The 25,312-nt window shown below is 36.0% G+C and overlaps 1 protein-coding gene and 1 non-coding gene across 35 annotated transcripts in view; both read right to left on the reverse strand.

Moving 5' to 3' along the window:
- DENND4A (DENN domain containing 4A) overlaps positions 1-25,312 on the reverse strand; it is a 132,997-nt gene that overhangs the window by 16,221 nt on the left and 91,464 nt on the right. For 14 of the 34 annotated variants that reach the window (XM_054667690.2, XM_063795179.1, XM_063795175.1 and 11 more), the window contains 4 exons: positions 21,708-21,824; positions 20,808-20,939; positions 14,881-15,977; positions 937-1,126 (listed from right to left, as the gene is read on the reverse strand). In XM_054667690.2, the coding sequence (XP_054523665.1) occupies positions 937-1,126; positions 14,881-15,977; positions 20,808-20,939; positions 21,708-21,824 (1,536 nt within the window). Of the gene's footprint in view, positions 1-936; positions 1,127-14,880; positions 15,978-20,807; positions 20,940-21,707; positions 21,825-24,973; positions 25,106-25,312 lie in introns of all 34 variants that reach the window. The other 20 variants (XM_063795172.1, XM_009429397.5, XM_009429392.5 and 17 more) reach the window with 2 other exon arrangements.
- LOC112205778 (small nucleolar RNA U13) lies at positions 21,274-21,377 on the reverse strand. Its single transcript, XR_002939864.1, has one exon. It is a non-coding gene; the product is annotated as a small nucleolar RNA U13 (small nucleolar RNA).

A 25,312-nucleotide genomic window follows, 5' to 3' on the forward strand; every position in this document is an offset into this window, starting at 1 on the left:
TGCAACTTATATAAGCAACAAAGGATTAACTCCCTAATATAAAAAAAGCTACTAAAAACATTAAAAAAAAAAGGACCAACAATTAAACTGTAGGCAAAGGACAGTCCACAGAAGAAGAAATGCAAATGGTCCTTAAACAGATTCTCAACTTCATTTATAAGAGAAATAGAAATGAAAACTGAACTGAAATACATTCCTCACCTATCAGATGGTAAAAATCCAAGTGTGCCAACATATTTTGTTGACAAGGCTGTGGGGAAATAGGTATTCTCATATACTGGCAGTGGGAATGCAAAATAACCTGAGGAAGGGAACTTGGCAATAGCACTTCAAGGAAGAATTCTGAAGTATCTTCCAAAGACACACTGGTAAAAATATAACATATATGCATTATAGCATTAGAAAAACTGGAAACTTGACATCCATTAATAGGGAAGTGGCTAAAATAAATTATAATACATCCACACATGATGTATAACTATAATTTTGTACTATATAGCTGAAAAAAATGAATGGGGAACATTGCTATGTGATGATACAGAATGATCTTCAGAATATATTAAGTGAAAAAATCAAGGGGTAGGAAACTATTGACAGTATGTTACCTTTGAGTAAGAAGACAGGGAAGTAATAAGAAAAAAAAATATATATATATATACCTATACCTATATTTTTAAAAAAGCAACGATGGAAGGATAAACCAAAAATGAATAAAAATGGTTGCTTCTAGGGATAGGGAGAAAACAGGATGAGGGAGTGGGGATGAAAGTTATACTTTTGTGAAAGTGCCTTGGTTTTATTGTTTTGACTTTGGAACTATACAAATTGTTTACAAAATTAAAAAACAACATTAAATCATAAAGAAAAAAGTGAAAGTGTCACAATTCAAATGAAACTACAAATCAAATGCAGTATGACAGAACTGTTTGGACAAACCTTCCAAGGATGCAGAACTTTCCAGGCTTATTCGGCTGAGATCAATTCTCTTAGTCCCTGAAGTAGCACTGGTCTCTTGAGAGGAGATAGGTCCTTCCAACTCATGGCAGACATCTTCATCTGTTAAAGAGGTAGATTCAGAATCCTGGGCTCCCACTGAAGAAAGACTGGTACGATCAGAACTTTGATCCTAAGGACATAATTATAAGCTTAATTTCTTGTACATTTAAAGGTAATTAAAAAGTCACTTCTAAGGCAGAAAAAACACTTATCACCTAACTACCCAGATGATCAGCTGAACTAATATTACAACATCTAGAGAAAAAAACAAGCAATTTTACAAAGGCATGCTAATTTGGACAAATGTGCTGCAGTTCAATTTTTAGGAAATCATTTTTTAGTTACAGCGAAGTATATACTAGTTAGTAAGGTAACCTCGTTGACTTTTAATTTCCATTTATTGATAATTTTCCTCTCTGACAAGGTATCACCCAAACATGAAACCACTAGAATTACGTTTTATTCTTTTCCACAATATCCAAGGTTTCAAAGACATATATATTTCTACTTTTCATTTTTGAGAACACTGAAGTTAAATCTTTTTCTGGTTATATTAAAAATACATGAGAAAATCTGGTAGCTGTAGATTTTTATACAAAAAAAAATTAATACCTGTAATTCCACCTTGGAACCCATAAAGGATGAAAATATTTTACTACATAAAAATGTTATGTGTGTGCATATTGTTATTTTTAATCATATAGGGCAAAAAATTTTTTTTGAGACAGGGTCCACTCTGCTTTCCAGGCTGGAGTACAGTGGGCAATCTCAGCTCACTGCAGCCTCTGCCTCCCAGGCTCAAGCAATCCTCCTTTCTCAGCCTCCCGAGTGGCTGGGATTACAGGTGTGCACCACCGTGCCTGGCTAATTTTTGTATTGTTGGTAGAGACAGGGTTTCGCTATGCTGGCCAGGCTAGTCTTTACTCCTGACCTCAAGTGATCCACCTGCCTTGGCCTCCCAAAGTGCTGGGATTACACGCCTAAGCCACCATGCCTGGCCGGGCTTTAACATTTTTACATAGTAAAATATTTTCATCCTTTATGGGTTCCAAGGTCTGTATCTTGCTAATGAAGTAATTCTCCACTCCTAAATGAGAAAAAAAATTTTTTAATGTGCACTTAAATATCTAATCCATCTAGGATTATTATTTTTTTTGTTCAGTGAAGGGCAGGAATCTTTTCCTCAAGTGGATACCTAAGTGTACCAACACATTTATTTAATATTCTCATTTCCCACTGATGTTAAATGCTATTTTTTCATATCCCAAACTTCTATGTACATATACAGTTTTATTTCTGGACTTTTCTCCATTCCACTGGTCCATTTATCTGTTTTGCATTGATTAGCAAACTGTTTTAATTATAGTTTTAGCATTAGTTTTGTTAGTTTTGGTATTTTAGAGTGCAGCCTCTTATCTCTTTTTTTTTTTTTTTCAAAGAATTTTGGTCTGAAGCCCAGGCTGGAGTGCAGTGGCATGATCTTGGCTCAGTGCAACCTCCGCCTCCTGGGTTCAAGTGATTCTCATGCCTCAGCCTCCCGAATAGCTGGGATTACAGGCGCCCGCCACCATGCCCGGCTAATTTTTGTATTTGTAGTAGAGACGGGGTTTCACCATGTTGGCCAGGGTGGTTTTGAATTCCTGACCTTAAGTGATCTGCCCGCCTCGGCCTCCCGAAGTGTTGGGATTACAGGCATGAGCCACAGCACCTGGCCTCATACTTTTCTTTTTCAAAATTTTCTTGATTATTCTCATGTATCTTCTCTATCAATTTTAAAGCAGCTAATTATGATTTGTATTATTTAGTCACCAGGTATTTGGTTTGCCTTTTTTTTCTTGTATTTTAATTAGACTACCCTGACTAATTTGGTTAGAACTGATACCTTTACAAGACTGAATCCATCAGTAAATTATGTCCTTCAGTAAAGTATTATAGTTTTATTCATGTAGGTATTATACACTTAAGTTTACTTCTAGACATTTCATGTTTGTGTTCTAGTGAATTAGCTCATATTTTTCCATTACTTTTCTAACTGGCTATTGTCATATCCAGGAAAGCTGTTTTACAAATGTTTGTTGTTTCTAGCCACCTTACCAGTTCAAACAGTTTTTCAGTGGTAGTAGATAACCTCATTTATGAGAATATCAAGTTTTATTAAATTCTTTTACAACATTTTTATCTATCATTTTTTGTTTTGAGACAGTTTCACTATGTCACCCAGGCTGGAGTGCAGTGATGTGATCACAGCTCATAGCAGCCTCGACTCCTCAGGCTCAGGTGATCCTCCCACTTCAGCCTTCCAAGTAGCTGGGACTACAGGTGCACACCACCATGACTGGCTAATTTTTTGTATTTTTAGTAGAGACAGGGTTTCACCATGTTGCCCAGGCTGGTCTTGAACTCCTAGACTCAAGTGATATGCCTGCCTTGGCCTCCCAAAGTGCTGGGATTACAAGATGAGCCACCATACCCGGGCTTTATCTCTTACTTCTTTTCCTTGCCTTCTGGTATTGTTAGAATCCAGAATGCTGTTGGGTGGCACAGGTGTTCAGCATGCTTCCTTCCCTTGATCCTGACTTTATGATTTTATTATTATTTTGAGACAGAGTCTAGCTCTGTCACCCGGGCTGGAGTGCAGTGGCCCCATCTCAGCTCACTGCAACCTCCGCCCTCCACTTCCCAGGTTCAAGTGATTCTCCTGCCTCAGCCTCCCGGGTAGCTGGGACTACAGGCACGTGCCACCACGCCCAGCTAATTTTTTGTATTTTTAGTAGAGATGGGGTTTCACCATATTAGCCAGGATGGTCTCCATCTCCTGACCTTCTGATCCGCCCGCCTCGGCCTCCCAAAGTGCTGGGATTACAGGTGTGAGCCACCACACCTGGCCCGATCCTGACTTTAAAAGAAATAATTATAATATTTCAGTTAGGAATGGTGTTTGCTATAGTTTTCTGATACTCTATCAAGTTAACTAAATGTTCTTCTATTTCATCTTTTTTTCATTTTATTTTTTATGATATTAAAAACTTTTTTTTGAGGTAGGGTTTTGCTCTGTCATCCAGGCTGGAGGACAGTGGCACAATCACAGCTCACTGCAACCTCCACCTCCAGAGCTCAAGCAATCTTCCCACCTCAGCCTCCCAAGCAGCTGGGACCACAGGCATGCACCACCACACCTGGCTAATTTTTTTTTTTTTTTAGAGATGGGGTTTTGCCATGTTACCCAGGCTAGTCTTGAACTCAGACCCTCCCTTGAATGACAGAGCTCAATGTTAGCATGTCTGTAAGCAGGCCACCCTTTAGAGTGCCTGGATGGGGAATTGGAAGAGAATGTACAGGGCGACCAAACAAAGGAAGGTTTTACTTTGGTTGGTGGGTACTTCAGTATATTTTAAGTAGAGTGGGGCTTCCTTAAAAAAAACTCTGGGCTAATAATGAAATTTTGGAATTACTTTTAACCCTACTTTCTTTCTCATCTCAATGCCTGTCCTTGGTATCTCTCCTTCACTCTTAGTACTTACAGATTTCATACCTTTGTGAGCTGGAGTATTTCATTTTCACAACTACTCCTGTAAGAGGAAAAACAACGCCTAGCCTAACTATTCCTTAAGTAGTCTTTTAATTTAATTACCTGGCTGTGTAATTTTATACTTCTGCCTGCTCACCTGGGCTTCATTCACAAGAACAGTTCTCATCTTGGTAGCTGATCTCTCTTATGACTACTTTGGAGGCTATACTTTCTGTATTCAGGCATTTTCATCAATCCAGTGTCATTTGCTTTCTCATTTTCAGAAAGGTATGAAAATTTCTCATCTCCTGATGGCATACTTTTCTTCTTTCATTGCTTTGATGGATTTATTATATTCTCCTATTTTTCTGTCACTTTAATGGGATTTTGAGGAGGGAATACAGATATGTATTTTAACATCCTGAACCAGAAGTCTTGTTGCTGTTTATGCATACAAGAATTACTTAGTATAAAAAATAAGACGAATAGTTGAATTTTTCTAATTAAAATACAGATTATGCATGTTTGAGTAGATTATAAAAAAGAATGATTTTACATTGAGAGACATTAAATTCTTTATACACAAAAAAATTAATGAGACTAAATTTCACTGAGTATAGCAACAATAACCATTTATTTAGTGCCTTCAATGAAGGCACTGTACAGACCTACCTTGGAGGTATGGCAGGTTCAGTTCCAGACCACCTCAACAAAACAAATGTCGCAATAAAGCAAACCACAAATTTATTTCCCAGTGCATATAAAAGTTGTTCACATTACACTGAAGTCTACTGTACAACAGCATTATGTCTAAAAAATGCACATAAATTTTAAAATACCTTATTACTAAAAATTGCTAACAATCATGTGAACCTTCAGCAAGTGGTAATCTTTTTGCTGGTTGAGGGTTTTGCCTGGATATTGATGGCTGGTGACTGAACAGGGTGGTGGCTGCTGAAGGTTGAGTGGCTGTGGTAAAAAAGAGGATAATAATGAAGTTTGCTTCATTGACTCTTCCTTTCAAGAAAGATTTCTCTGTAGCATGTGATGCTGTCTGACAACTTTCTTTGCTCATCCATTAGAAGCAACTCCTCATCCCTTCAAGTTTTATTATTTGATTGCAGCAATTAAGTCACATCTTCAAGGCTCCACTTCTAATTCTAGGGGTTTTTGCTATTTTCACCATATCTGCATAATTCCTCCACTGAAGTCTTGAACCCTTCAAAATCATCCTTGAGAATTGGAATCTATTTCTTCCAAACTCCAGTTAATGTTGCCATTTTGATCTCCTCCTGTGAATTATGAATGCCATTAATTGCATCTAGAAGAGAATCCTTTCCAGAAGGCTTTCAATTTATTTTGCCCAGATCCATCACAGGAATCACCACCTATTATGGCTATAACTTTATGAAATGTATTTCTTAAATACTAAGTTAAAAGTAAAAGCGACTCCTTGATCCATGGGCTGCAGAATGAATACTAGCATGAAAACAATAAATCTCCTTGACATTTCTTTTTTCATCATTCAACTTGACTCCTTGACATTTCATTTTTTTGTTTTTTTTTTGAGATGGGGGTATAATTCTGTCAGCCAGGCTGGAGTACAGACAGTCATCTCAGCCCAATGCAACTTCCGCTTCCCAGATTCAAGCGATTCTCCCACCTCCGCTTCCTGAGTAGCTGGGACCACAGGCATGTGCCACCACACCCAGCTAATTTTTTGTAGAGACAGGGTTTTGCCATGTTGCCCAGACTGGTCTCAAATTTCTGAGCTCAAGGGATCCGCCTGCCTCAGCCTTCCAAAGCGTTGGGATTACACGTGTGAGCCACTGCACCTGGCAACTGCTTTTCTATTGGAGCTCTTGCATGACTAGGTGCATTGTCAATGAGCAGTAATATTTTGAAATAAATATATTTTTTCTGAGCAGTAGGTCTCAACAATGGGTTTAAAACATTCAGTAAACCATGCTGTAAACAGATGTGCTGTCATCCAGGTTTTTTGTTCCATTTACAGAGCACAGGCAGAGAGTAGCTTTAGCAAATTCTAGGATTTTCAGAATGGTAGATGAGCATTGGCTTAATTTAACATCACCAGCTACACTACCCCCTAACAAGAGAGTAAGCCTGTCCTTTGAAGCCTGGAAGCTGGACACTGACTTTTCCTCTCTCTCCATCAAAGTCCTAGATGGGCATCTTCTTCCAATACAGGGCTGTTTGATCTGCATTGAAAATCTGTTGTTTAGTATAGCCATCTTCATCAGTGACCTTACATAGGTCTCGGGGATAATTAGCTACATCTTCTATATTAGCACTTGCTGCTTCATCCTGCACTTTTATGTTATACGGACAGCTTCTTTCTTTAAACCTCATGAGCCAACCTCTGCTGGCTTCAAACTTTTCTTCTGCAGCTTCCTCAGCTTTCTCAGCCTTCATAAAACTGAAGAGAGTTAGTTAGGGCCTTGCTCTGGATTAGGCTTTAGCTTAAGGGAATATTGTGGCTGATGTGATCTATCCAGACCACTCAAACTTTCTCCTTTTTGGCAATAACACTGTTTTGCTGTCCTATCACTCATGTCACTTTTAATTTCCTTCAAGAACGTTCCCTTTGCATTCACAACTTGGCTGTTTGGTGCAGGAGACCTCACTTTTGGCCTTTCTTGGCTTTTGACATACCTTCCTCATTAAGCTTAATCATTTCTAGCTTTTGATTTAAAGTGAAAAATGTGTGACTCGTCCTTTCATGTGAACACTTTAGAAGCCACTGTAGGGTTATTAATTGGCCTAATTTCAATACTGTTGTGTCTCAAGGAACAAGAAGGCCTGAGGAGAGGGAGAGAGTCAGGAGAATGGCCATTTGGTGGACAGTCAGAAATTACACAACATTTATCGATGAAGTTTACCATCTTATATGGGAACAGTTCATGGTGTCTCAAAACTATTACAATAATAACATCAAGGATCATGGATCACAAGTCACCATAACAGATATAATAACGAAAAAGTTTGAAATATTGCAAGAATTACCAAAATGTGACACAGAGACATGAAGTAAGCACACGCTGTTGGAAAATGATACCAATTGACTTGCTCAACACAGGTTTGCCACAAACCTTCAATTTGTAAAAAGCATGACATTTGTGTAGAGCAGTAAAGCAAGTGCAATAAAATGAGACCTGCCTACGCTAGGCTTTAAAAATATTATTTATTTTAATCTTTAGGTGGGATCTTTCTGATATTAGTGATTGTGTTCTCTTTTTCTAGATCAGTCTAGCCAGCAGTGTGTCAATTTTGTTCTTTTTAAAGAATCAGCTTTTGGTTTTATTGATATTCTTATGCTTTCCATCTTTTCAGTTTTACTGATTTTTGCTCCATGTTTATTACTTCCTTCTTCCTACTTTGAGCTTACTTTGTTCTTTTTTTCTAGTTTAAGGTAGAACCATAAATCATTAATTTTAAATCACTTCTAACTACAGCACTTAAAGCTATGAGTTAACCTCTAAGCACCTCTTAGTTGTATCCCACAAATTTTGATATATTTTTGTTCATTCCACTCAAACATTATTCTAATTTCCTTTATGATTTTATCTTTGATTCAAATTATTTGAAAGTGTGTTCAGGTTTTTCTTGATCTCTTATTCTTAGTGATTTGTAATTGAATTCTATTGTGGTCAGAAAATATGCTTGATTTAAAAGAAACCTTATTGGGGCTTAATTTTCATGTCATAACATTCACTCATATTAAGTCTACAATTCAATAATCTTTGTAGTAAATTTACCAACTTTTAGAACGTTTCTAATTTTAGAAAATTTTTACCACCCCAGTAAGATACCTCATGCCCATTTACAGTTAATCTCCATTTCCTTCCTAACACCAGGCAACCACTAATATACTGTGTCTACAGATTTGCCTTTTCTGGACATTTCATATCAATGGATTCATACAATATTTGGTCTTTTAAAATCTGGCTTAATCCACTTAAAATAAACATGTATTTGAGGTTCACCAATTTTTAAGGCATGTATCAGTATTTCGTTCTTTTGTATTGCTCAATTACATTCCACTGTATAACACATTTTACCTATTTTCCAGTTGACGGAAGGAAATTTGGGTTGTTTCCACTTTTTGGCTTTTATGAACAATGTTATGATTATTCACATAAAATCTTTGTGTAGGCTATGTTTTCATTTCTCTTAGGTAGATTATTTAGAGTGGAACTGCTGGGTCATATGTTAAATTAATGCTTAGCTTTTAAAGAAGCTGCCAAATTATTTTCCAAAGTGGCTGTACCATTTTACATTCCCACCAAAAAAGTATGAGGGTTCCCATTTCTCCACATCCCCTCCACTTGTCATCATCTTTTGGATTATAGCCATTCCTCTAGTGAGTGTGAAATGGGATTTCACTGTGGCTCCAAATGCAATTAATGCCTAATAACTAATTATGTTGAACATGTTTCATGTGCTTTTCGTCCATTAATATCTCTTCTTTGGTGAAATATCTATTTAGATCTATTTTTAACTTGGGTTGTTTATCTTATCATTGAGCTGTGTGAGTTGTTTGTATATTATGGATTCAAGTCCTTTACTAAATACAGAATTTGCGTATCTTTTCCCCAGTCTGTGGCTTTTCATTTTCTTACACTTTCATTTTTGGATCACAAAAGTCTTCAATTTTGATAATGCCTAACATCAATTTTTCCTTTTATAGACTGTTTCTGGTATCATACCTAAGAATTCTTGGCTTAATTCAAGGTCTTAAAAGATTTTCTTCCAATTTTTTTTTTTTTTTTTTTTTGAGACAGAGTTTTGCTCTTGTTGCCGAAGCTGGCGTGCAATGGCGCGATCTTGGCTCACCGCAATCTCCGCCTCCCGGCTTCAAGCGATTCTCCTACCTCAGCCTCCCAAGTAGCTGGGATTACAGGCATGCACCACCATGCCTGGCTAATCTTTCGTATTTTTAGTAGAAACGGGGGTTTCACCATGTTAGCCAGGCTGGTCTCAAACTCCTGACCTCAGGGGATCTGCCCGCCTCAGCCTCCCAAAGTTCTCAGATTACAGGCATGAGCCACCACGCCCGGCCCACAATTTTTTTTTTTTTTTGAGACCGAGTCTCACTCTGTCGCCTAGGCCAGAGCGCAGTGGCGCAATCTCAGCTCACCGCAAGCTCCGCCTCCCGGGGTCACGCCATTTCCCTGCCTCAGCCTCCCGAGTAGCTGGGACTACAGGTGCCTGCCACCGTGCCCGGCTAATTTTTTGTATTTTTAGTAGACACGGGGTTTCACTGTGTTAGCCAGGATGGTCTAGATCTCCTGACCTCGTGATTCGCCTGCCTTGGCCTCCCAAAGTGTTGGGATTACAGGCGTGAGCCACCGCCAGCCCACAATTTTTATAGTGTTAGCTCTTACATTTAGACATCTTATCCATTTTGTGTTAATGCTTGTATATAAGTTGAGTGTCTACATTCACCTACAGTCATCCCTCAGTATCCACAGGGGGTCGGTATTTGCATATAACCTATGCGCATCCTCCTGTACAAGTTAAATCATCTCTAGGTTACTTATAATACCTAATACAATGTAAATGCTATGTAAATAGTTCTTATACTGTATTATTTGTATTTATGTAATATTTTCAATCTGTGGTTGGTTGAATCCATGGAAGCAGAACTTGCAGATACAGAAGTCTGACTGTATTTGCATGCAGATATCCAATTATCTCAGCACCATTTTTTGACAAAAACTATCATTTCCCCATTGAATTGCCTTGGCATCTTTATTGAAATTTAAATAACCATAAACATAAGAGTTTATTTCTGGAGTCTAAATTTTATTCTCTCATCTATTCATCTCTGTTTATGCTAGCAGCACAGTCTTGATAGCTGTAGCTTTGTAGTAAATTTTGAAATTGGGAAGTGTGAGTCCTCCAACTTTTTCTTTTTCCAAATTGTTTTGGCTATGCTGGGTCCGTCTATTTTCTATATTAATTTTAGGATCAGCTTGTCAAATTCTACAAAATCCTGCTAGAATTTTGATAGGTGCAATTTTGATATACATTTAGATGCCAATGTAGGGAGGGTTGCAGCTTAACAATACCGAGTCTTCAATTCCATGAACATGGCATGTCTCTCCATTTATTTAAATCTCTTTTAAAATCCCTCAGTAATGTTCTGTAACTCTTTACAATGTACTTTGATTTGGATCCTTTTCAATTGACTGAGGTTTTTTAAATAGCCAAACATAGTTTATCTTGATGACTGTACTGTATACACTTGAAAATAATGTGTATTCTGTAGTTGTTGAGTGTATATTCTATAAATGTCAATTATATAAAAGTAGCTGATTGTGTTGCTGAGATTTGTCTTGACCAATTTTTGTTACCTCTTCTATCAACTGAGCGTTTTTAAATTTCCTACTCAGATTTAGAACTCCCCTTAATTCTACCAATTGTGTCATTGTTTTGAGGCTCTGTGATTTAGTGAATATACATGGATAATTATTGTGTCTTCCTGATGAACTGTTTCTTATAATCAATATTTTTCAGAGACAGAGTCTTGCTATGCTGCCCTGGTTGGCCTAGAACTCCTGGACTCAAGCAATCCAGACCTCCCACCTCAACCTCCTGAGTAGCTGGAACTACAGGAACACACCATAACATCCAACTCCTCATCATTATGAGATCAGTCTGTTGCTCAGGTTGGAGTGCAGTGGCACAATCATAGCTCACTACAGCCTTGAACTTCTGGGTTCAAGCAACACACCTGCCTTAGCCTCCTGAGTAGCTAGGACTACATAGGTATGTGCCACCATGGCCAGCTAGTTAAAATTAAAAAAAAAAAAAAATTGTACGACAGGGTCTTGCTATGTTGCCCACGCTGGTTTCAAACTCCTGGCTTCAAGCAATCCTCCTGGCTTGGCCTTCCAGAGAGCTGGGATTACAAGCATGAGCCACCATGCCTAGCCAAAGTCTGCCTTTTAATTGAGGTGTTTAGATTGTTATCATTTAATTATTCATATGGTTAGATCTAGTCTATTTCTCTGTTCCCCCTTTCTTGGCCTCTTTAAGATTTCCTGTTCTCTGTAAGACTATTTGAATATTTTTATTGGCTTTTTGGCTACATCTCACTGTATTTTTTAACTCAGTGCTCCAGGGACTACAATATACATATCTAATCATTTAAAGTCTACTTGGAGTTAGTTTTATATCATTTCATATTTAATAATATAACTATAATGAAGGTCTGTGGGGTAAGTTCCTTTACTACTGATGTTCACTACTGTCAAACATCTATGCATATTTAAAATTCCATGAGATAAGGTTACTATTTTTGTTTTGGACAATTATAGGTTTTTCTTTTCTTTTTTTTTCAGTTTAGGAGGCAAAAAAGTAATCTTTTCTAATAACCAGCTATTTACCATTTATTTTGCATTTATTTTATTCCTGAAGATGCAGGTTTCTCTTTGGTATCATTTTTCTTCAGTTTAAATAACTTCCTTCAGCGTATCTCATAGAGCAATCCCATTGCTCATGAATTCTTTTATCTGAAAATGTCTTTATTTCACCTTCACCCATGAAGAATATTTTCACTGGATATAGAATTCTGAGTTGACAGGTCTTTTCTTTCAATGCGTTAAAGGCACCATTCCACTAAATTCTTCCAAGGATTGTGATGAAAAGTGCATGGGTACATTCAAATCTTTATGGCTCCGTAGGTAATGAATAATTTTTTGTTAACAGCTTTCAGTGTATTTTAATTTTTTTTAGCAGCCGTTTTCTTGTTAGCAGGTGAATATCTCTGATTTTTAGCAGTTTACTTTTGATGTGTGCAAGTGTGGTTTTGAGTTTATTCTGTCTGTAATTTGCTGAGTCTCTTGTATCTATAAATCTGTATCTTTTACCAATTTTGGAGGTTTCAGCCATTATTTTTTCAAATCTTCAAATATCTTTTCTAACAGAATCTCTCTCTTCAGTTCTTCTGGAACTCCAGTTATCCATATTTCATTTGTTCCTTTTGATATTGTCACACAAGTCCCTGAGGCTGTTTATTTTTATAAAAATCTTTTCTTGCTTCTTCTAATTTCTATTACTGTATCTTTAAGTTTACTTTTCATTGTCATCTCCATTCTGTTATTTAACCCATTTGATCAGTTTATATTGGATATTATATATTTCAGTTATAAAATTTGTTTTAATACATTCTATTTCTTGCTAGAATTTATTTTAATTTATTTCAAATGTGTTTTCCTTTACCTAAAGGAACCAGTTATGGAAGCTGCTTTAAAGTTTTTCCCTGATACTTCCAACATCTGAGTCATTCTGGAGTTGTCTTTTCCTTGAGAACTGGTCACATTTTCCTGGTCCTTTATACCAAGTAATTTTGGATTTTATCTTGGACACTGAATATTATGTTATGTAGCCTGGGTACTGTTATAATACTTCCTAGATTGTTGATGCTCTTGTTTCAGCAGGCAAACACTTGAGTTATATTCAGACTGTAATTTGTGTTTTACTTTTTGTAGGCAGTGAACTTGCAGTTCAGTTACTTAAGCCTTTTCTATTCCAGTTTGCATCTGTCCCATGACTGTGCAGGTCAAGGGGTAGGGTGAAACTTGTATGGGATTCCCCTCAAACTTTCTGCACAAAGAGGCCTCTTTCTCAGGCTTCTCTGTTCAGGAAATATGGGGTTTCTCTTGAAGTTTATCTGCCAGAGGTGCCATGCCATGATGTGACTGCCCTTGGGGCAAAGATGCATGAGGAAAGAAAACGATAAACTCATTTCTGTGTTGGTCTCTCCCTAGAAACTGCCTGCTTTTATTTATTTTTCAGAGTCCTTAGTTGTTTTTTATATTTTGTCTGGTTTTTAAGTTGTAATCAGTGGGAAGGATGGGCTGTGGTGGCCTTACGTTACCACAGTGGAACCAGTATTCTCACCCCAATTCCTAAAGAATATTTTTGTTGAGTACAGAAAAATAGGTTGACAGTTATTTTCTTTCAGCACTTTAAAGATATCTTTCCAGTGTCTTCTGACATCATAGTTTCTCTTCAGAAGACCACTGCTCCTTTGCAGGTAATGCATCTCTTCTCTCTGGCTCAAGATTTTTGCTTTTTATTTCATTTTCAGTTCTAAAATTTAGGTTTGATTATTTTTAATACATTCCAATTATCTAGTGAAATCTTCCATCTTTACAGTTATTTTTTAAACCTTTTCCTTTATATTCTTGAACATAATATAATTATTTCAAAGTCCCTTGTTAATTCAAACATCTGGATCACTTGAGGGTCTCTTTCCGTTATCTGCTTTCTTCATTTTTTAGCTATGTTCCTGTCTCTTGGCATAGCTATTTTTAATTGAGTGATAGACATTGTATATTAAAAACTGTAAGGATTCTAACTGATGTTTTATTTCTCCAGAAAAGGTACAATCTTTTCTCTGTTGATAGAGTAAAAGCTGATTATTTTAACCAAATCACAGATAACCTGAGTCAAGTCTAGGTTGCAATTCTGGTCAGGCTTAGTCTACCTCTGGTTTGCCAATGGTCCTAAGGCATACCTCTGTAAGTATTCCAACTGAGGCCCTCCTCCCTCTGGCAGCTCCTGAATCAAGCTATTATGATTCCAGTACCATGAAACTTCTGAGAACTTGATTTCTCACAGACGTTCTACTTACCCTTCTCATGCAGTATCAAGTATTTGGAAAATGTCTTGAAGGAAGAAAATCTTCAGTGTATTTGAGGCCCTTAAAGTCTTCAATTTTGTCTCTCTAACCCACAAGGTCCCAAAACTTCAGATAAGGGAAAGCCTAGATTTACAACCTAGTGCTTCATGCCCATAATGAGCAAATCCCCTCAGGGAGAAAGTGGCTCTAGAACTTCAGCTCACCTCTCTAAAATCCTGCCTCTCTGCTTTCTAGTTACTTCAGCAGTTCTCTGATGACTTTAAACAGATACTTTCTCTATTTCATCTAGCTTTTAGCTCTTAGGGGAAGGTATGTAAGTCTATCGTAAGTTACTCCATCCTAACCAGAAGGGCAAATCATATGCCTGACTGGTAATTTTTGAGGGCATATTGGACACATTATCTGGAAAAACAATCTGCATCTTGAAGGAAATACTGAAATTCAGTAAGTACTTTCACATGACACTAATTCTTACTCCAGCTACAAATCACTCTTTCAAAACTGAACTACAAATATAACCTTAGTAAGTTTTCTTTGAAGTTATTATTTCAGTTCCAATTCTGATACTTACAAAACTTACATACCCAATGAGTCCTTTTTATAAAGCTATGTTTAGAAGAAAAGTTAAAACGAGTAAGGGGCTTCTGGTGGTGATGGATATGTGTGTGTGACAGTAAAAGTAGCAAATACTAACCAAACTTACCTTAGATGATGTGGTGTACATGGTGAATCTTGAATACCATTTGCTTGCTTTCTCTGCAACTCCTTTTCCAGCAGTGAACATACTGTTTCTTAGAACATCTAGTTTAGGTACTAGTAGTGTATCTAAGTTAAATGAAGGTGATGAGTGGGTTAATGTATCCTGAGATTCTTCCCTAAATGGGCAAGTAGGTGAGAAAGCTGGAGAAGACCAAAGTCTATCCCTTGGTTTCTCCTCACTTTTTGTGTAACTTTTAGATTTGGTAAGTCTCACTGGCTTAGGAGAATTAGGAGGCAGACTAGATCTTCTGCATGCCTTGACCAATGGTGGACTTTTCTTATTTAATTTATCATCACATGCCCGTTGTAAATCAATGCTTGGTGTACGACTTGTCAAAGGACTGCTCATGTTATTCATATACATCACAATTTCTTCAGCTAAATCACGCCTAGCAGATGGTGTTGAAATGCTTTTGCTATCATCTTCATCCTCCTCCTCTTCTTCTTTTTGCTGCTGTTCAGTCTCAGCAACCAAAAGAGAGAGGGGATCAAATCCTGTTGCGACATCAGTTTTTTCAAAAGGTTTTACTGAAAAGCTGCTGTTCATACGTTGAATCCTCTTGGGATTTTGTGTAGCAACACATCCTGCTTTTGATCCATCTGTTTCACTGTCTAAGTCTTCTAAGTCAAAAATAACAGGAGAATCCACTTTATCTGCCAAATAGTTAGAACCATCAAAAGGTGTATCATCATCACTAGATTCCTTTTCTAGACTGTCTCTTTTTGATCTTAATGGTGGCTTCCCAATATCAAGAGTATTTGGTCTCGTGCTTTTTGAGATAACATTTGAAAGAATTTTTGCATCAGCTCCCAATCTTTCAACTATATCTCCAGGGGTTGCTTCCTGGTTAATTCTATTGAGCATAAATCCCATCAGTACCCCTCCACTAAGATTACGGTTTCTATTTCCCCAGACCACTTGCTGCTGCAAATTAGTTTCATTGTCACTTTTATGTCTTTTCCTGAAGCATCTACTTTGAATGTTTCGTGTTTCATTTGTATCTTCAAGAGATGATATTAAGAGCAGCTCAGGTGTGCTTTCTGAAAAACAAGTAAAGTGCTTTTAGCCATGAAAATATAATAGCAAATATAAGTCATCTTAAATATTTAAAATTCTAGTGACGAAAATGATAATAGCAAGCACTCACTGAGTGTCTGCTATTTGACAGATACTATACTAAACACTTTACTTATATTTCCTACTGTAAACATTCCAACATCCTTATGGGTTGAGAAAAAAGGAACACTCAGAGAGATTAATTATCTAGCTCAGAGTTACCCAGTCCTTAAGAGACAGAACTGGGATTCAAATTCAGATTTGTCCAATTATAAAGGGTATGCTCCTAGACATCAGGATGTACTGCTTTTTAAAAATGTTATCAATTAAGATTTATATTTAATAATGAATTTATATTAATTCCACTAAATAAATTACAATAGTTTTACAATTGTGGTTATACTAGATGACCTTGAGATTCTGAGTCTTCCTTTTTTTTTTTTTTTAATTTGCTAGACACAGGATCTCACTATGTTGCCCAAGTTGGTCTTGAACTCTTGGGCTCAAGAAATTCTTCTGCTTTGGCTTCCCAAAGTGCTAGGATTATAGGCTTGAGCCACCATGCCCAGCCAAAATTGTGAATCTTCTGCTTATTAAAATGAAAAAAGAAAAAACATCCAAAACATGAAACAAAATAGAAGTATGTTAACTTTATCCATAAATAAAGGTTATTTTTTAAAACTCCAAGTCCTTATAACTATAAATGGGGCCCTTGCTTAACATATTGATTGCACATTTATACCAGTCAAATGTTAATGGCCACTTCACATTATTTGGAAATACTGTTCACTGCTTTCTACCAAATTACTTAGATGACAATACTAAAAGCAGAAATCTAGATCTCTGATCACTTTAATTGTTCTTACTATATGTGGGAGTCCTCTAAAGCATTAGTCTAGGTATAGCATCATCAACTATTCTTCTTACGTGCTTTATGCACAGAATTAGCTCTCTATAGCCAGACAAGTATTGAAAATGTGCCTTTTCTTGTCATGTGATGCATGCAAATGGCAGGGCAAGAGATAAGAGTGGATACTAGAGGTCATAAAAGCCTACATCTAATATTACTTAATAAGCATATACCGTTAACAAGAAAAATGACATATCAGAGAGGCAAAGTTTATTCTTTTTTTCACCAGCTTACGATTGAGGACATAGGAAATCAAGAACACACTTTCTTCTGATATTCTGGGAAATTTTCTGCTTGACAGGTTAAATATTACTAAAGACCTGGAGGAATCTTGTAACCAAAAGATAATACTCTGGAATTGCATTTAAATAGATGTGCAAGGGTTCCTTTGCAAAGTCAGTGATATGCTATGACCTGAAGACCAAGTTGGTTATCAGACTTTACCAGAGGTTTGCAAACTATACCAATGAGCCAAATCTAGCCTGAGGCCTGTTTTTGTAGAGTCTCAAATGGTTTCTACATTTGCAAAGGGTTGCACCCAGAAGAACAGGTAACAGAGATTCTATGTGCCCTGCAAGGCCTGAAATACTTACTATTCGGCCTTTTACAAAAAAGTTTGCCTGATCCTAAGTTTACACACATGCTAAATTACACATGCTAGGCTGGATGCTGCATGCCTCTAACACAAAGACTGCAAACTATTTAACTTCCTTGGGCTAGGTGGCTCTATGACATAATTCCGGCCAGTGATATTAAGGTATAGTTTTTGAGGGTTTTTGGAAAAATTATTTCCTGACAAAAGAAATAGATATGGCTGGTGTTTCTCTTCCCATTCTTTTTGCCTTGATCGAATAGGTGATATGGGGAGTTACCAGTGGCTATACTGTAATCATGGTTAGGTCAAAAGAACTGATGGCAAAGCCCCTGAGCCAACATTTAGAGCAAGTGCTTACCTCTGAATTTCCTGTTTGAGAAAAATAAACTGCAACTTCTTTAAGCACTGTTAATCACATATTCGAGACTTAAAGCTGAAAGTATGCCCAGCTGATATACTAGCCTTTTCTCAGATCTTTGAACACGCTGTGGGATTCCTTTCTACCAAACAGCCTTTTTATACATGCTTCCTTCTGCTTGGAATGCACCCTCTCAATTCCTCCTTTCTGACTCCTACCCTCATTTATTTTCCACTCATATTTGAAATTTAAGCTCAAAAATGATATGCTGAAGGAAGTCTTCCCTGACTAACAACCCCAAACCCAAGACATATCTATTATATGTTCTTATAGCAACTTACTGTCCTTTTTCATAGTATTTAATCTAAGAATACTTTCACATTTACTTGATTAATGTCTTCCCATCCCTTCTACCTGCTTTCTTCATGAAGGCAGGATCCGTGTTTATTTTTTGTTTCTTATTATAATATACCCCCAGTAGCACCTGACATATAGTAGAATCTAAAAGATATTTACTGAATGAATACTGTCTATTAGGCAGTAACTGCAGCCAACAAACCAACCTGGAATATAATACATTATATTATAATATTAAAATATTATATTATGGGTAGCTAAGGATAAAAAGTAAAGGCACACTAAAACCAGAATTAGGCTTAGAGAAACATCTCAGAATTAAACTTCTCTGTGGTTGAACACTCAGTAATTCAATATGTATTTATCAAAACATTAAATTCTCAAGATAATAATGAGGGCTGGAGCAGAGGCTCACGCCTGTAATCCCAACACTTTGGAAGGCCGAGGCAGGTAGATTGCCTGAGGTTGGGAATTTGAGACCAGCTTGGCCAACATGGCGAAACCCCGTCTCTACTAAAAATACAAAAATTAGCCAGGCGTGGTGGTGTGTGCCTGTAATCCCATCTACTAGGGAGGCTGAGACATGAGAATTGCTTGAACCCAGGAAGCAGAGGTTGCAGTGAGCCAAGATCGTGCCACTGCACTCCAGCCTGGGCACCAGAGTGAGACTCTGTCTCCAAAAAAAAAAAAATTCAAGATAGGGTGATGATTTTATTTCAATATCCAATCAAACATTAAAACATATCTTTGTTTATTCTACTCCCATATATGTATATATTTACACACAAACACACAAGGGTGTTCAATGATATAAATAAAATATTCATATATTGTACTGCAAAATATAAATAAACCCGAAAAATGCTTTAAATCCTAGTATGTACAAGTATATAATAAGTATTCCTATATATCCCATGTATGGTCTTTGGCAGCAGTAATAAACCCATAGTACTTAACAGATGAGAGTTTTCAAGCCAAAAGCATCAAGGATAAACCAATAACTTTACTTCACACCAAAGAAATCTACTCTACACTTTTATAAAATTCACTTGTTCAGCATATAGGGTAACTGAAAGCCAGATGATTAACCAGATGCTTATTATTCTGACAAAATGTCAAGATCAAAGGATGGTGTACAATCATATTTAAATAAAAAAAATTAAACACAGATCTTAAGAGGAGGGCAAGCATGAACAGACAGCAATGAAAGAACAATAAAATAAAGATCAAAGGCAAGTTATTAAGAGTTATAATTAGAAAATTAGTTACAAAGGACTAAATGGTTGTGAAACAACTCTATGACATTGAGGAAAAATTTTTTAATGTTTCTGTTACAACAATTATCTAACAAAGAAATGCAAAATAAGAGTTATAGGTGATCTAACTTTCTTTTGTCTGTTTGATAGAGTAGGTTCCGCAAACTTTTTCTATCAAGGGCTAAAGAGTAAATATTGTAGTCTTTGCAGGCCATGTGGTCTCTGTCACAGCTACTCAACTCTGCTGTTGCAATGCAAAAACAGCCAGAGATAATACATAAATGAATGAGCATGTCTGTGTTCCAAGAACTTTATGAAAACTGATGTTTGAATTTCATAAAATTTTCATGTGTCCCACAATATTAGTCTCCTTTGATTATTTTCTGACAATTTAAAACTATAAAAACCATCGTAGCTTGGTTAGCTTGCAGGCTAGTATAATAACAGGCTTCAGGGCAAATTTGGTCCTTGGGCCTTAGTTTGCCTTTCCCTGAACTACAGTCATATCTAACTGTGTTGCAAAAAAAAACAAACACCATTGCAGCAAAAAACAGAGATATTTCAGCCTTGACAGCACATGTTCTTCAATATTTTTTATATTACAACATCATGCAAAAGTAAGCTAATACAAAAAAATTTATTAGGTAATCACACTATTAACACTAAAAACTCCAAATCTTATGTCTATTTAATCCCCTAAAAATGATCTGGTAAAACACTTTGAGGCCAAATATTATTCTACTTCTAATCTGACTTTTCTATTAACTATTGATAATTTATGTGACCTGCCAATCACTGAAGTATGCTTTAGTTTTCTCATCTTTAAAACAGTGCTAATATCTCCTTTGATACAAGCATTTCTATATTAATATTATATAAAATAATATATAAGAAGACCGTGAAAAGAAAAATTATTGGGTATTGTTACTTAAACTATCTGAAGGACTATCCTTTTGCCTCTGGAAAAACAGGAATAATATGAAAACTAATAAGCCATATACTTCATTTGAAACTTAACTAGGTGTATGGTACCCTCAGACTCATCACCTCTCCTGATGTCACTTTCCCCTTCCAAAAAGTCCCAACAGTCTAAACTCAAAAGATAGTATACAAGCTGGAGGTTTACCCCTATGCCTTGCTATAATACAAGCTTGAACACAGCATGTTATAAAATATAGAACTCAAGTTACTAAGCTATGCCATGAGAGGCTGCACAAAATATTTTTTAAAATCACCTTGGAGAATTTGGAGAATTAAGACTATTAAAAAAATAAGTATTCACTAGTCATACAGATACAATTTATTCCGCACATAACACAAGCGTACTATTCAACTTACCCATGCTTTCTCCTGATATTTTATCAGCACTGTTGTTACTTGTACCAGTGAGGCGAACGATACTGGAAGAATTTTGATAACTGAGCTTAGGAAGGCAATCAGCACTTCCTTTTGTACTCTCACTCTCTGACACTGTAAAGATGAAAATGAAAATGTTAATAAAATGAAATCTATATACACTGTAGGAGGTATCAAGAGAAGTTTTCAGTTCTACATATTTTTACTTGAAAATAGGTGATAAGAAAATATTGAACACCTCTATATCTGTTTGTCAACCACAAATAAGTGATTTCACTTATTTGAGGCCTCGAAGTGTAGATCAAACTACTGAATACTGATCATGCATGAGGTCCATGCACAAATTTTATATTTCCTCACTGATTGTAAAGGAGTGCTTTTGGTGGAGTGGGGAAGGGGGTAAATATAATCACAATCCATTAAACAAACTTTTTTTTTTCTTTTTTCAGGTCAGATGGGTAATGTGCTGATGTTGTAACAAGGTTCAAGGGTGGCACATCTCACAAACATGGATGAATACCCAATCATCATGCTCATGAACTACAAAAGGATCACAAGCTTTAAAATATTGTTAAGTCTCAAAAAAGAAATAGTTTCAAGAAATGTATATACAGTTCTACTAAATACATGTATTTTGGGAATTACGTAGCATTCATTCTAATGGTATTTGATTTGGGAAGTGTTTTGCCACTGAGGCTATATACTTCATACATAAAGCATTTGTATGAGAGTATGTGGTGGCTGAGAGGGCACGTAATGGTAGAAAAGAAAGAGTTATAATGGAAAAATGGAAAGTAAAACCAGCACTTTTATAAAATCACCTGCATTTTCTATGAATATAAGTTCTCAATTTTATACAATATCAACTTAAACAATACCTACAGGAACTACAATCACTCCCTTTTTTATCTTTTTCTTCTTGAATGTCTTCAGTAGATGTATCCCCTCTTCTAACTTCATCTTTAGATAATGAATTATATCCAAGATCAGACTGGCCACCTGGTAAAAACAAAAATAAACAAAACTCTATTAGAAACTTCTTTAGTGAGTGCAACTGGAATTAGGAGCAACATACTAGTGTTTGGATTTCCTTATAAATTTTTTTCTGGACAACTTCCAACTTAAAGCATTATTTTGTTAGCTACCCTTAAAGCATTATTTTGTTAACTACCCCTTCCATCATCTCTATTAATATAAGAAAGAGATGATCTTGAAATAATTTACTCTTGGTTCCACACTGTAGTCAAAAGTAACTACGTATATTCACACTACTATATGAGCTCCAAAAGACACAGACAAACCAGACATTCTTTATACAAGTCCATGACCTTTCTACTTGAAAGTTTGAGTTTCAACTAAGCAATGGAGAAATCTGCAAAGAATTTATAACAGAACATTCATACATAGGTTACTAGAGCTAAATGTCTAAATGATTTTACAAAAAAATTGGATTTCTTCAAATTTATTGATAGGTAATTAATTTTTAAAACAATTTAGCTGAATAATCATTGAACTGTATGTGAGTACAAATACATGGGAATGAGATAAAAATCTAGTGTTGAAGATATTGTTAAGAAAAGCAAAAGGGGCTGGGAGCAGTGATTCATGCCTATAATCCCAGCATTTTGGAAGGCTGAGGCAGGCAGATCACTTGAGCCCAGGAGTTTGAGACCAGCCTGGGCAACACAGTGAGACCTCATCTCTATTAAAAATAAAAAATAAAAAAAATTAGCCAGGAATGGTGGCATGCACCTATAGACACTTCTTGGGAGGCTTCTTGGGAGGCTGAGGTGGGAAGATCACTTGAGCTCAGGAGTTCAAGGCTGCAGTGAACTATGATTGCACCCCTGCACTCCAGTCTGGGTGACAGAGTGAGACCCTGTCTCAAAGAATGGAAAAAGGTCTATCAATATAAAAAAATTTTCGAATACACTGTTTTGCTAAAGAGGCTCTGCATCATTTTTAGAAAATCGTTTTCACCAGATTAGTCACAAAAGATAAAGTTTTGAATCCTAGTTCTCTATCTTAGGAGACATATGATTTTAAGTAACAATGTAATCTTTTTGTTTGGATTTGAAGTTCCCAAATTTGTAAAACATAAGGTTGTTATTATTATATAAGACTATATATGAAAAATGTTTATAAACTTGTAAAGCACTCTCTAAAGAAATTATATTATGTATCACTAGATATTCACTTTAATATCGTTGTTATAATTTTCAGTTTTTATTTTTTCTAATCAAACTTCAGGTCCATTTCTAAAGGAATTATAAATAGAAAAATCTGAGAATAATCTTGATGAAATTCATGCTTTTATTAGGTTTTGCACTATTTTAAGATAGCCTTTTTTTTTTTTTTTTGAGACAGAGTCTCAACTATGTTGCCCAGGCTGGAGTGCAGTGGCGTGATCTTGGCTCACTGCAACCTCCACCTCCTGGGTTCAAGCAATTCTCGTGCCTACGCCTCCCAAGTAGCTGGGATTACAGGAATGTGCCACCATGCCTAGCTAGTTTTTGCATTTTTAGTAGAGATGGTGTTTCGCCATGTTGGCCAGGCTGGTCTTGAACTCCTGGCCTCAAGTGACCTGCCTGCCTTGGCCTCCCAAAATGCTAGAATTACAGGTGTGAGCCACTGCACCAGGCCTAAGATAGCCTTTTTAAAAGCCACAGTTAAAAGATAAGATTTCTTCATTTGTAAGAGATAATGCCAAAGGATAACTATTGTAACTGATGAAAATCACACTGCATAATCAAGGAATAAAATCAATCAAGGAAGAATAACTATGAATATTACATTTCAACAAAATGAGCTTACATTTATTAAACTTTAGGTATAAAGTAAGACAGACCAAAATAATATTGACATTTGCAGAGATAGGGGCCTTCATATTTTATTAGTAATGCTTCAATTTTTAAAGTTTCTGTCCTTTAAGAGTTTGCTCTTATCTGTAGTCAAAAGTCATGTGTAATTTTTGAAATGTAATAATAAAAAGAACAGAATTATGTAAATAATTTATTTTTAAGTGTGTCAATTGTAATAATAGTTAAGAAAAGCTGATATACGAACTTATACTTCTATGAAATTAATGCCATCTTTGGCACTATAATTCTAGCACTGAAGTATACAATTCTATATACACATATATAAACATACACATAAAATATATAATTCTATATACACATATATAAATACATATACATAGGTGTATATGTATTATACACACATGTTATACATATACTACTACACATACATATATAATATTATACATATATTATTTTATATATATATATAAATTTTTTTTTTGAGACAGGGTCTCGCTCTGTCATCCAAGCTGGAGTGCAGTGGCTTGATCATGGCTCACTGCAGCCTCAACCTCCTGGGTTCAAGCAATTCTACCTCAGCCTCCCTAGTATCTGGGAGCACAGGCATGGGACACCAAGCCCAGCTAATTTTTGTATTTTTGTAGAGACAGGGTTTTGTTATGTTGCCCAGACAGTCTCAAACTCCTGGGCTCAAGTGAACCCACCCACCTTAGCTTCCCAAGGTGCTGGGATTACAGGCATGAGCTATCACACCCAGCCTTAAAATGCTATATTTTTATATATTAAAAATTTTTTATTATGACTTTTAAAATCACTTAAGACTCAGAAGTTGCAAAAACATTAAGTACAGAGAGTTCCTTGGTACAATTCACCTAGCTTCCCCCCGTGATAATACCTTACATAACCATAGTACATTGTCAAAACCAGGAAACTGATGTTGGTACAATACTGTTAACTTAGACACAGAGCTATGCTTCTTTTTTTAAAAAACTCTAATATCATTTTCATAATTTCAAAGAATTTGTTATAAGAAAATGATAGGGTAAACAGATCTATGTCTACGCAGAGTTAACTGGATTATCATATACTAAATACTTGAATAAAGTGATTTATAGCCGCTTTTAAAACTTTAATTTCTATTCAAATAAAGAATGAATAAAATTTCATATAGTTATTAAATCTAATATCAAATAAAATACGTAATATATAAAATTAAAAAGTGACAGTTAAACATATCACTGAAAATGAAAATGTAAAAAAACATAGGCTAGCAAATCTAGTTTTAAAAATGTACTATAATAAATGTATACATAAGCATACACAAACCTGTACTAGATCTATCATCAGTAGCATATACTTTGATTAAACCCGTATTAAAAGGTGCCTGCTCCACAGTGTGTGTCCCATGACCACTATCCATGCTGCCATGACTAACAGCATCCAGGTCACTGCCATCTGCTTAAGAACACAATTTGACAGCATTTTACTACTCGAAGAGGTACCAAAAATACACATTAATTTGTTGCTCAAGCTAATAATCCACCAATGTAATACTGAACATGAAAAGTGCCACATACTTAGCAAAATACAACTATAACAAAGAAACCTATTGTGAGTTATTAATGAACACTAAAACACACACAAAGGTCGTCAGAAGTTGAAACA

This window comes from Pan troglodytes, chromosome 16, assembly GCF_028858775.2.
Source record: "Pan troglodytes isolate AG18354 chromosome 16, NHGRI_mPanTro3-v2.0_pri, whole genome shotgun sequence".
NCBI lineage: Eukaryota > Metazoa > Chordata > Mammalia > Primates > Hominidae > Pan > Pan troglodytes.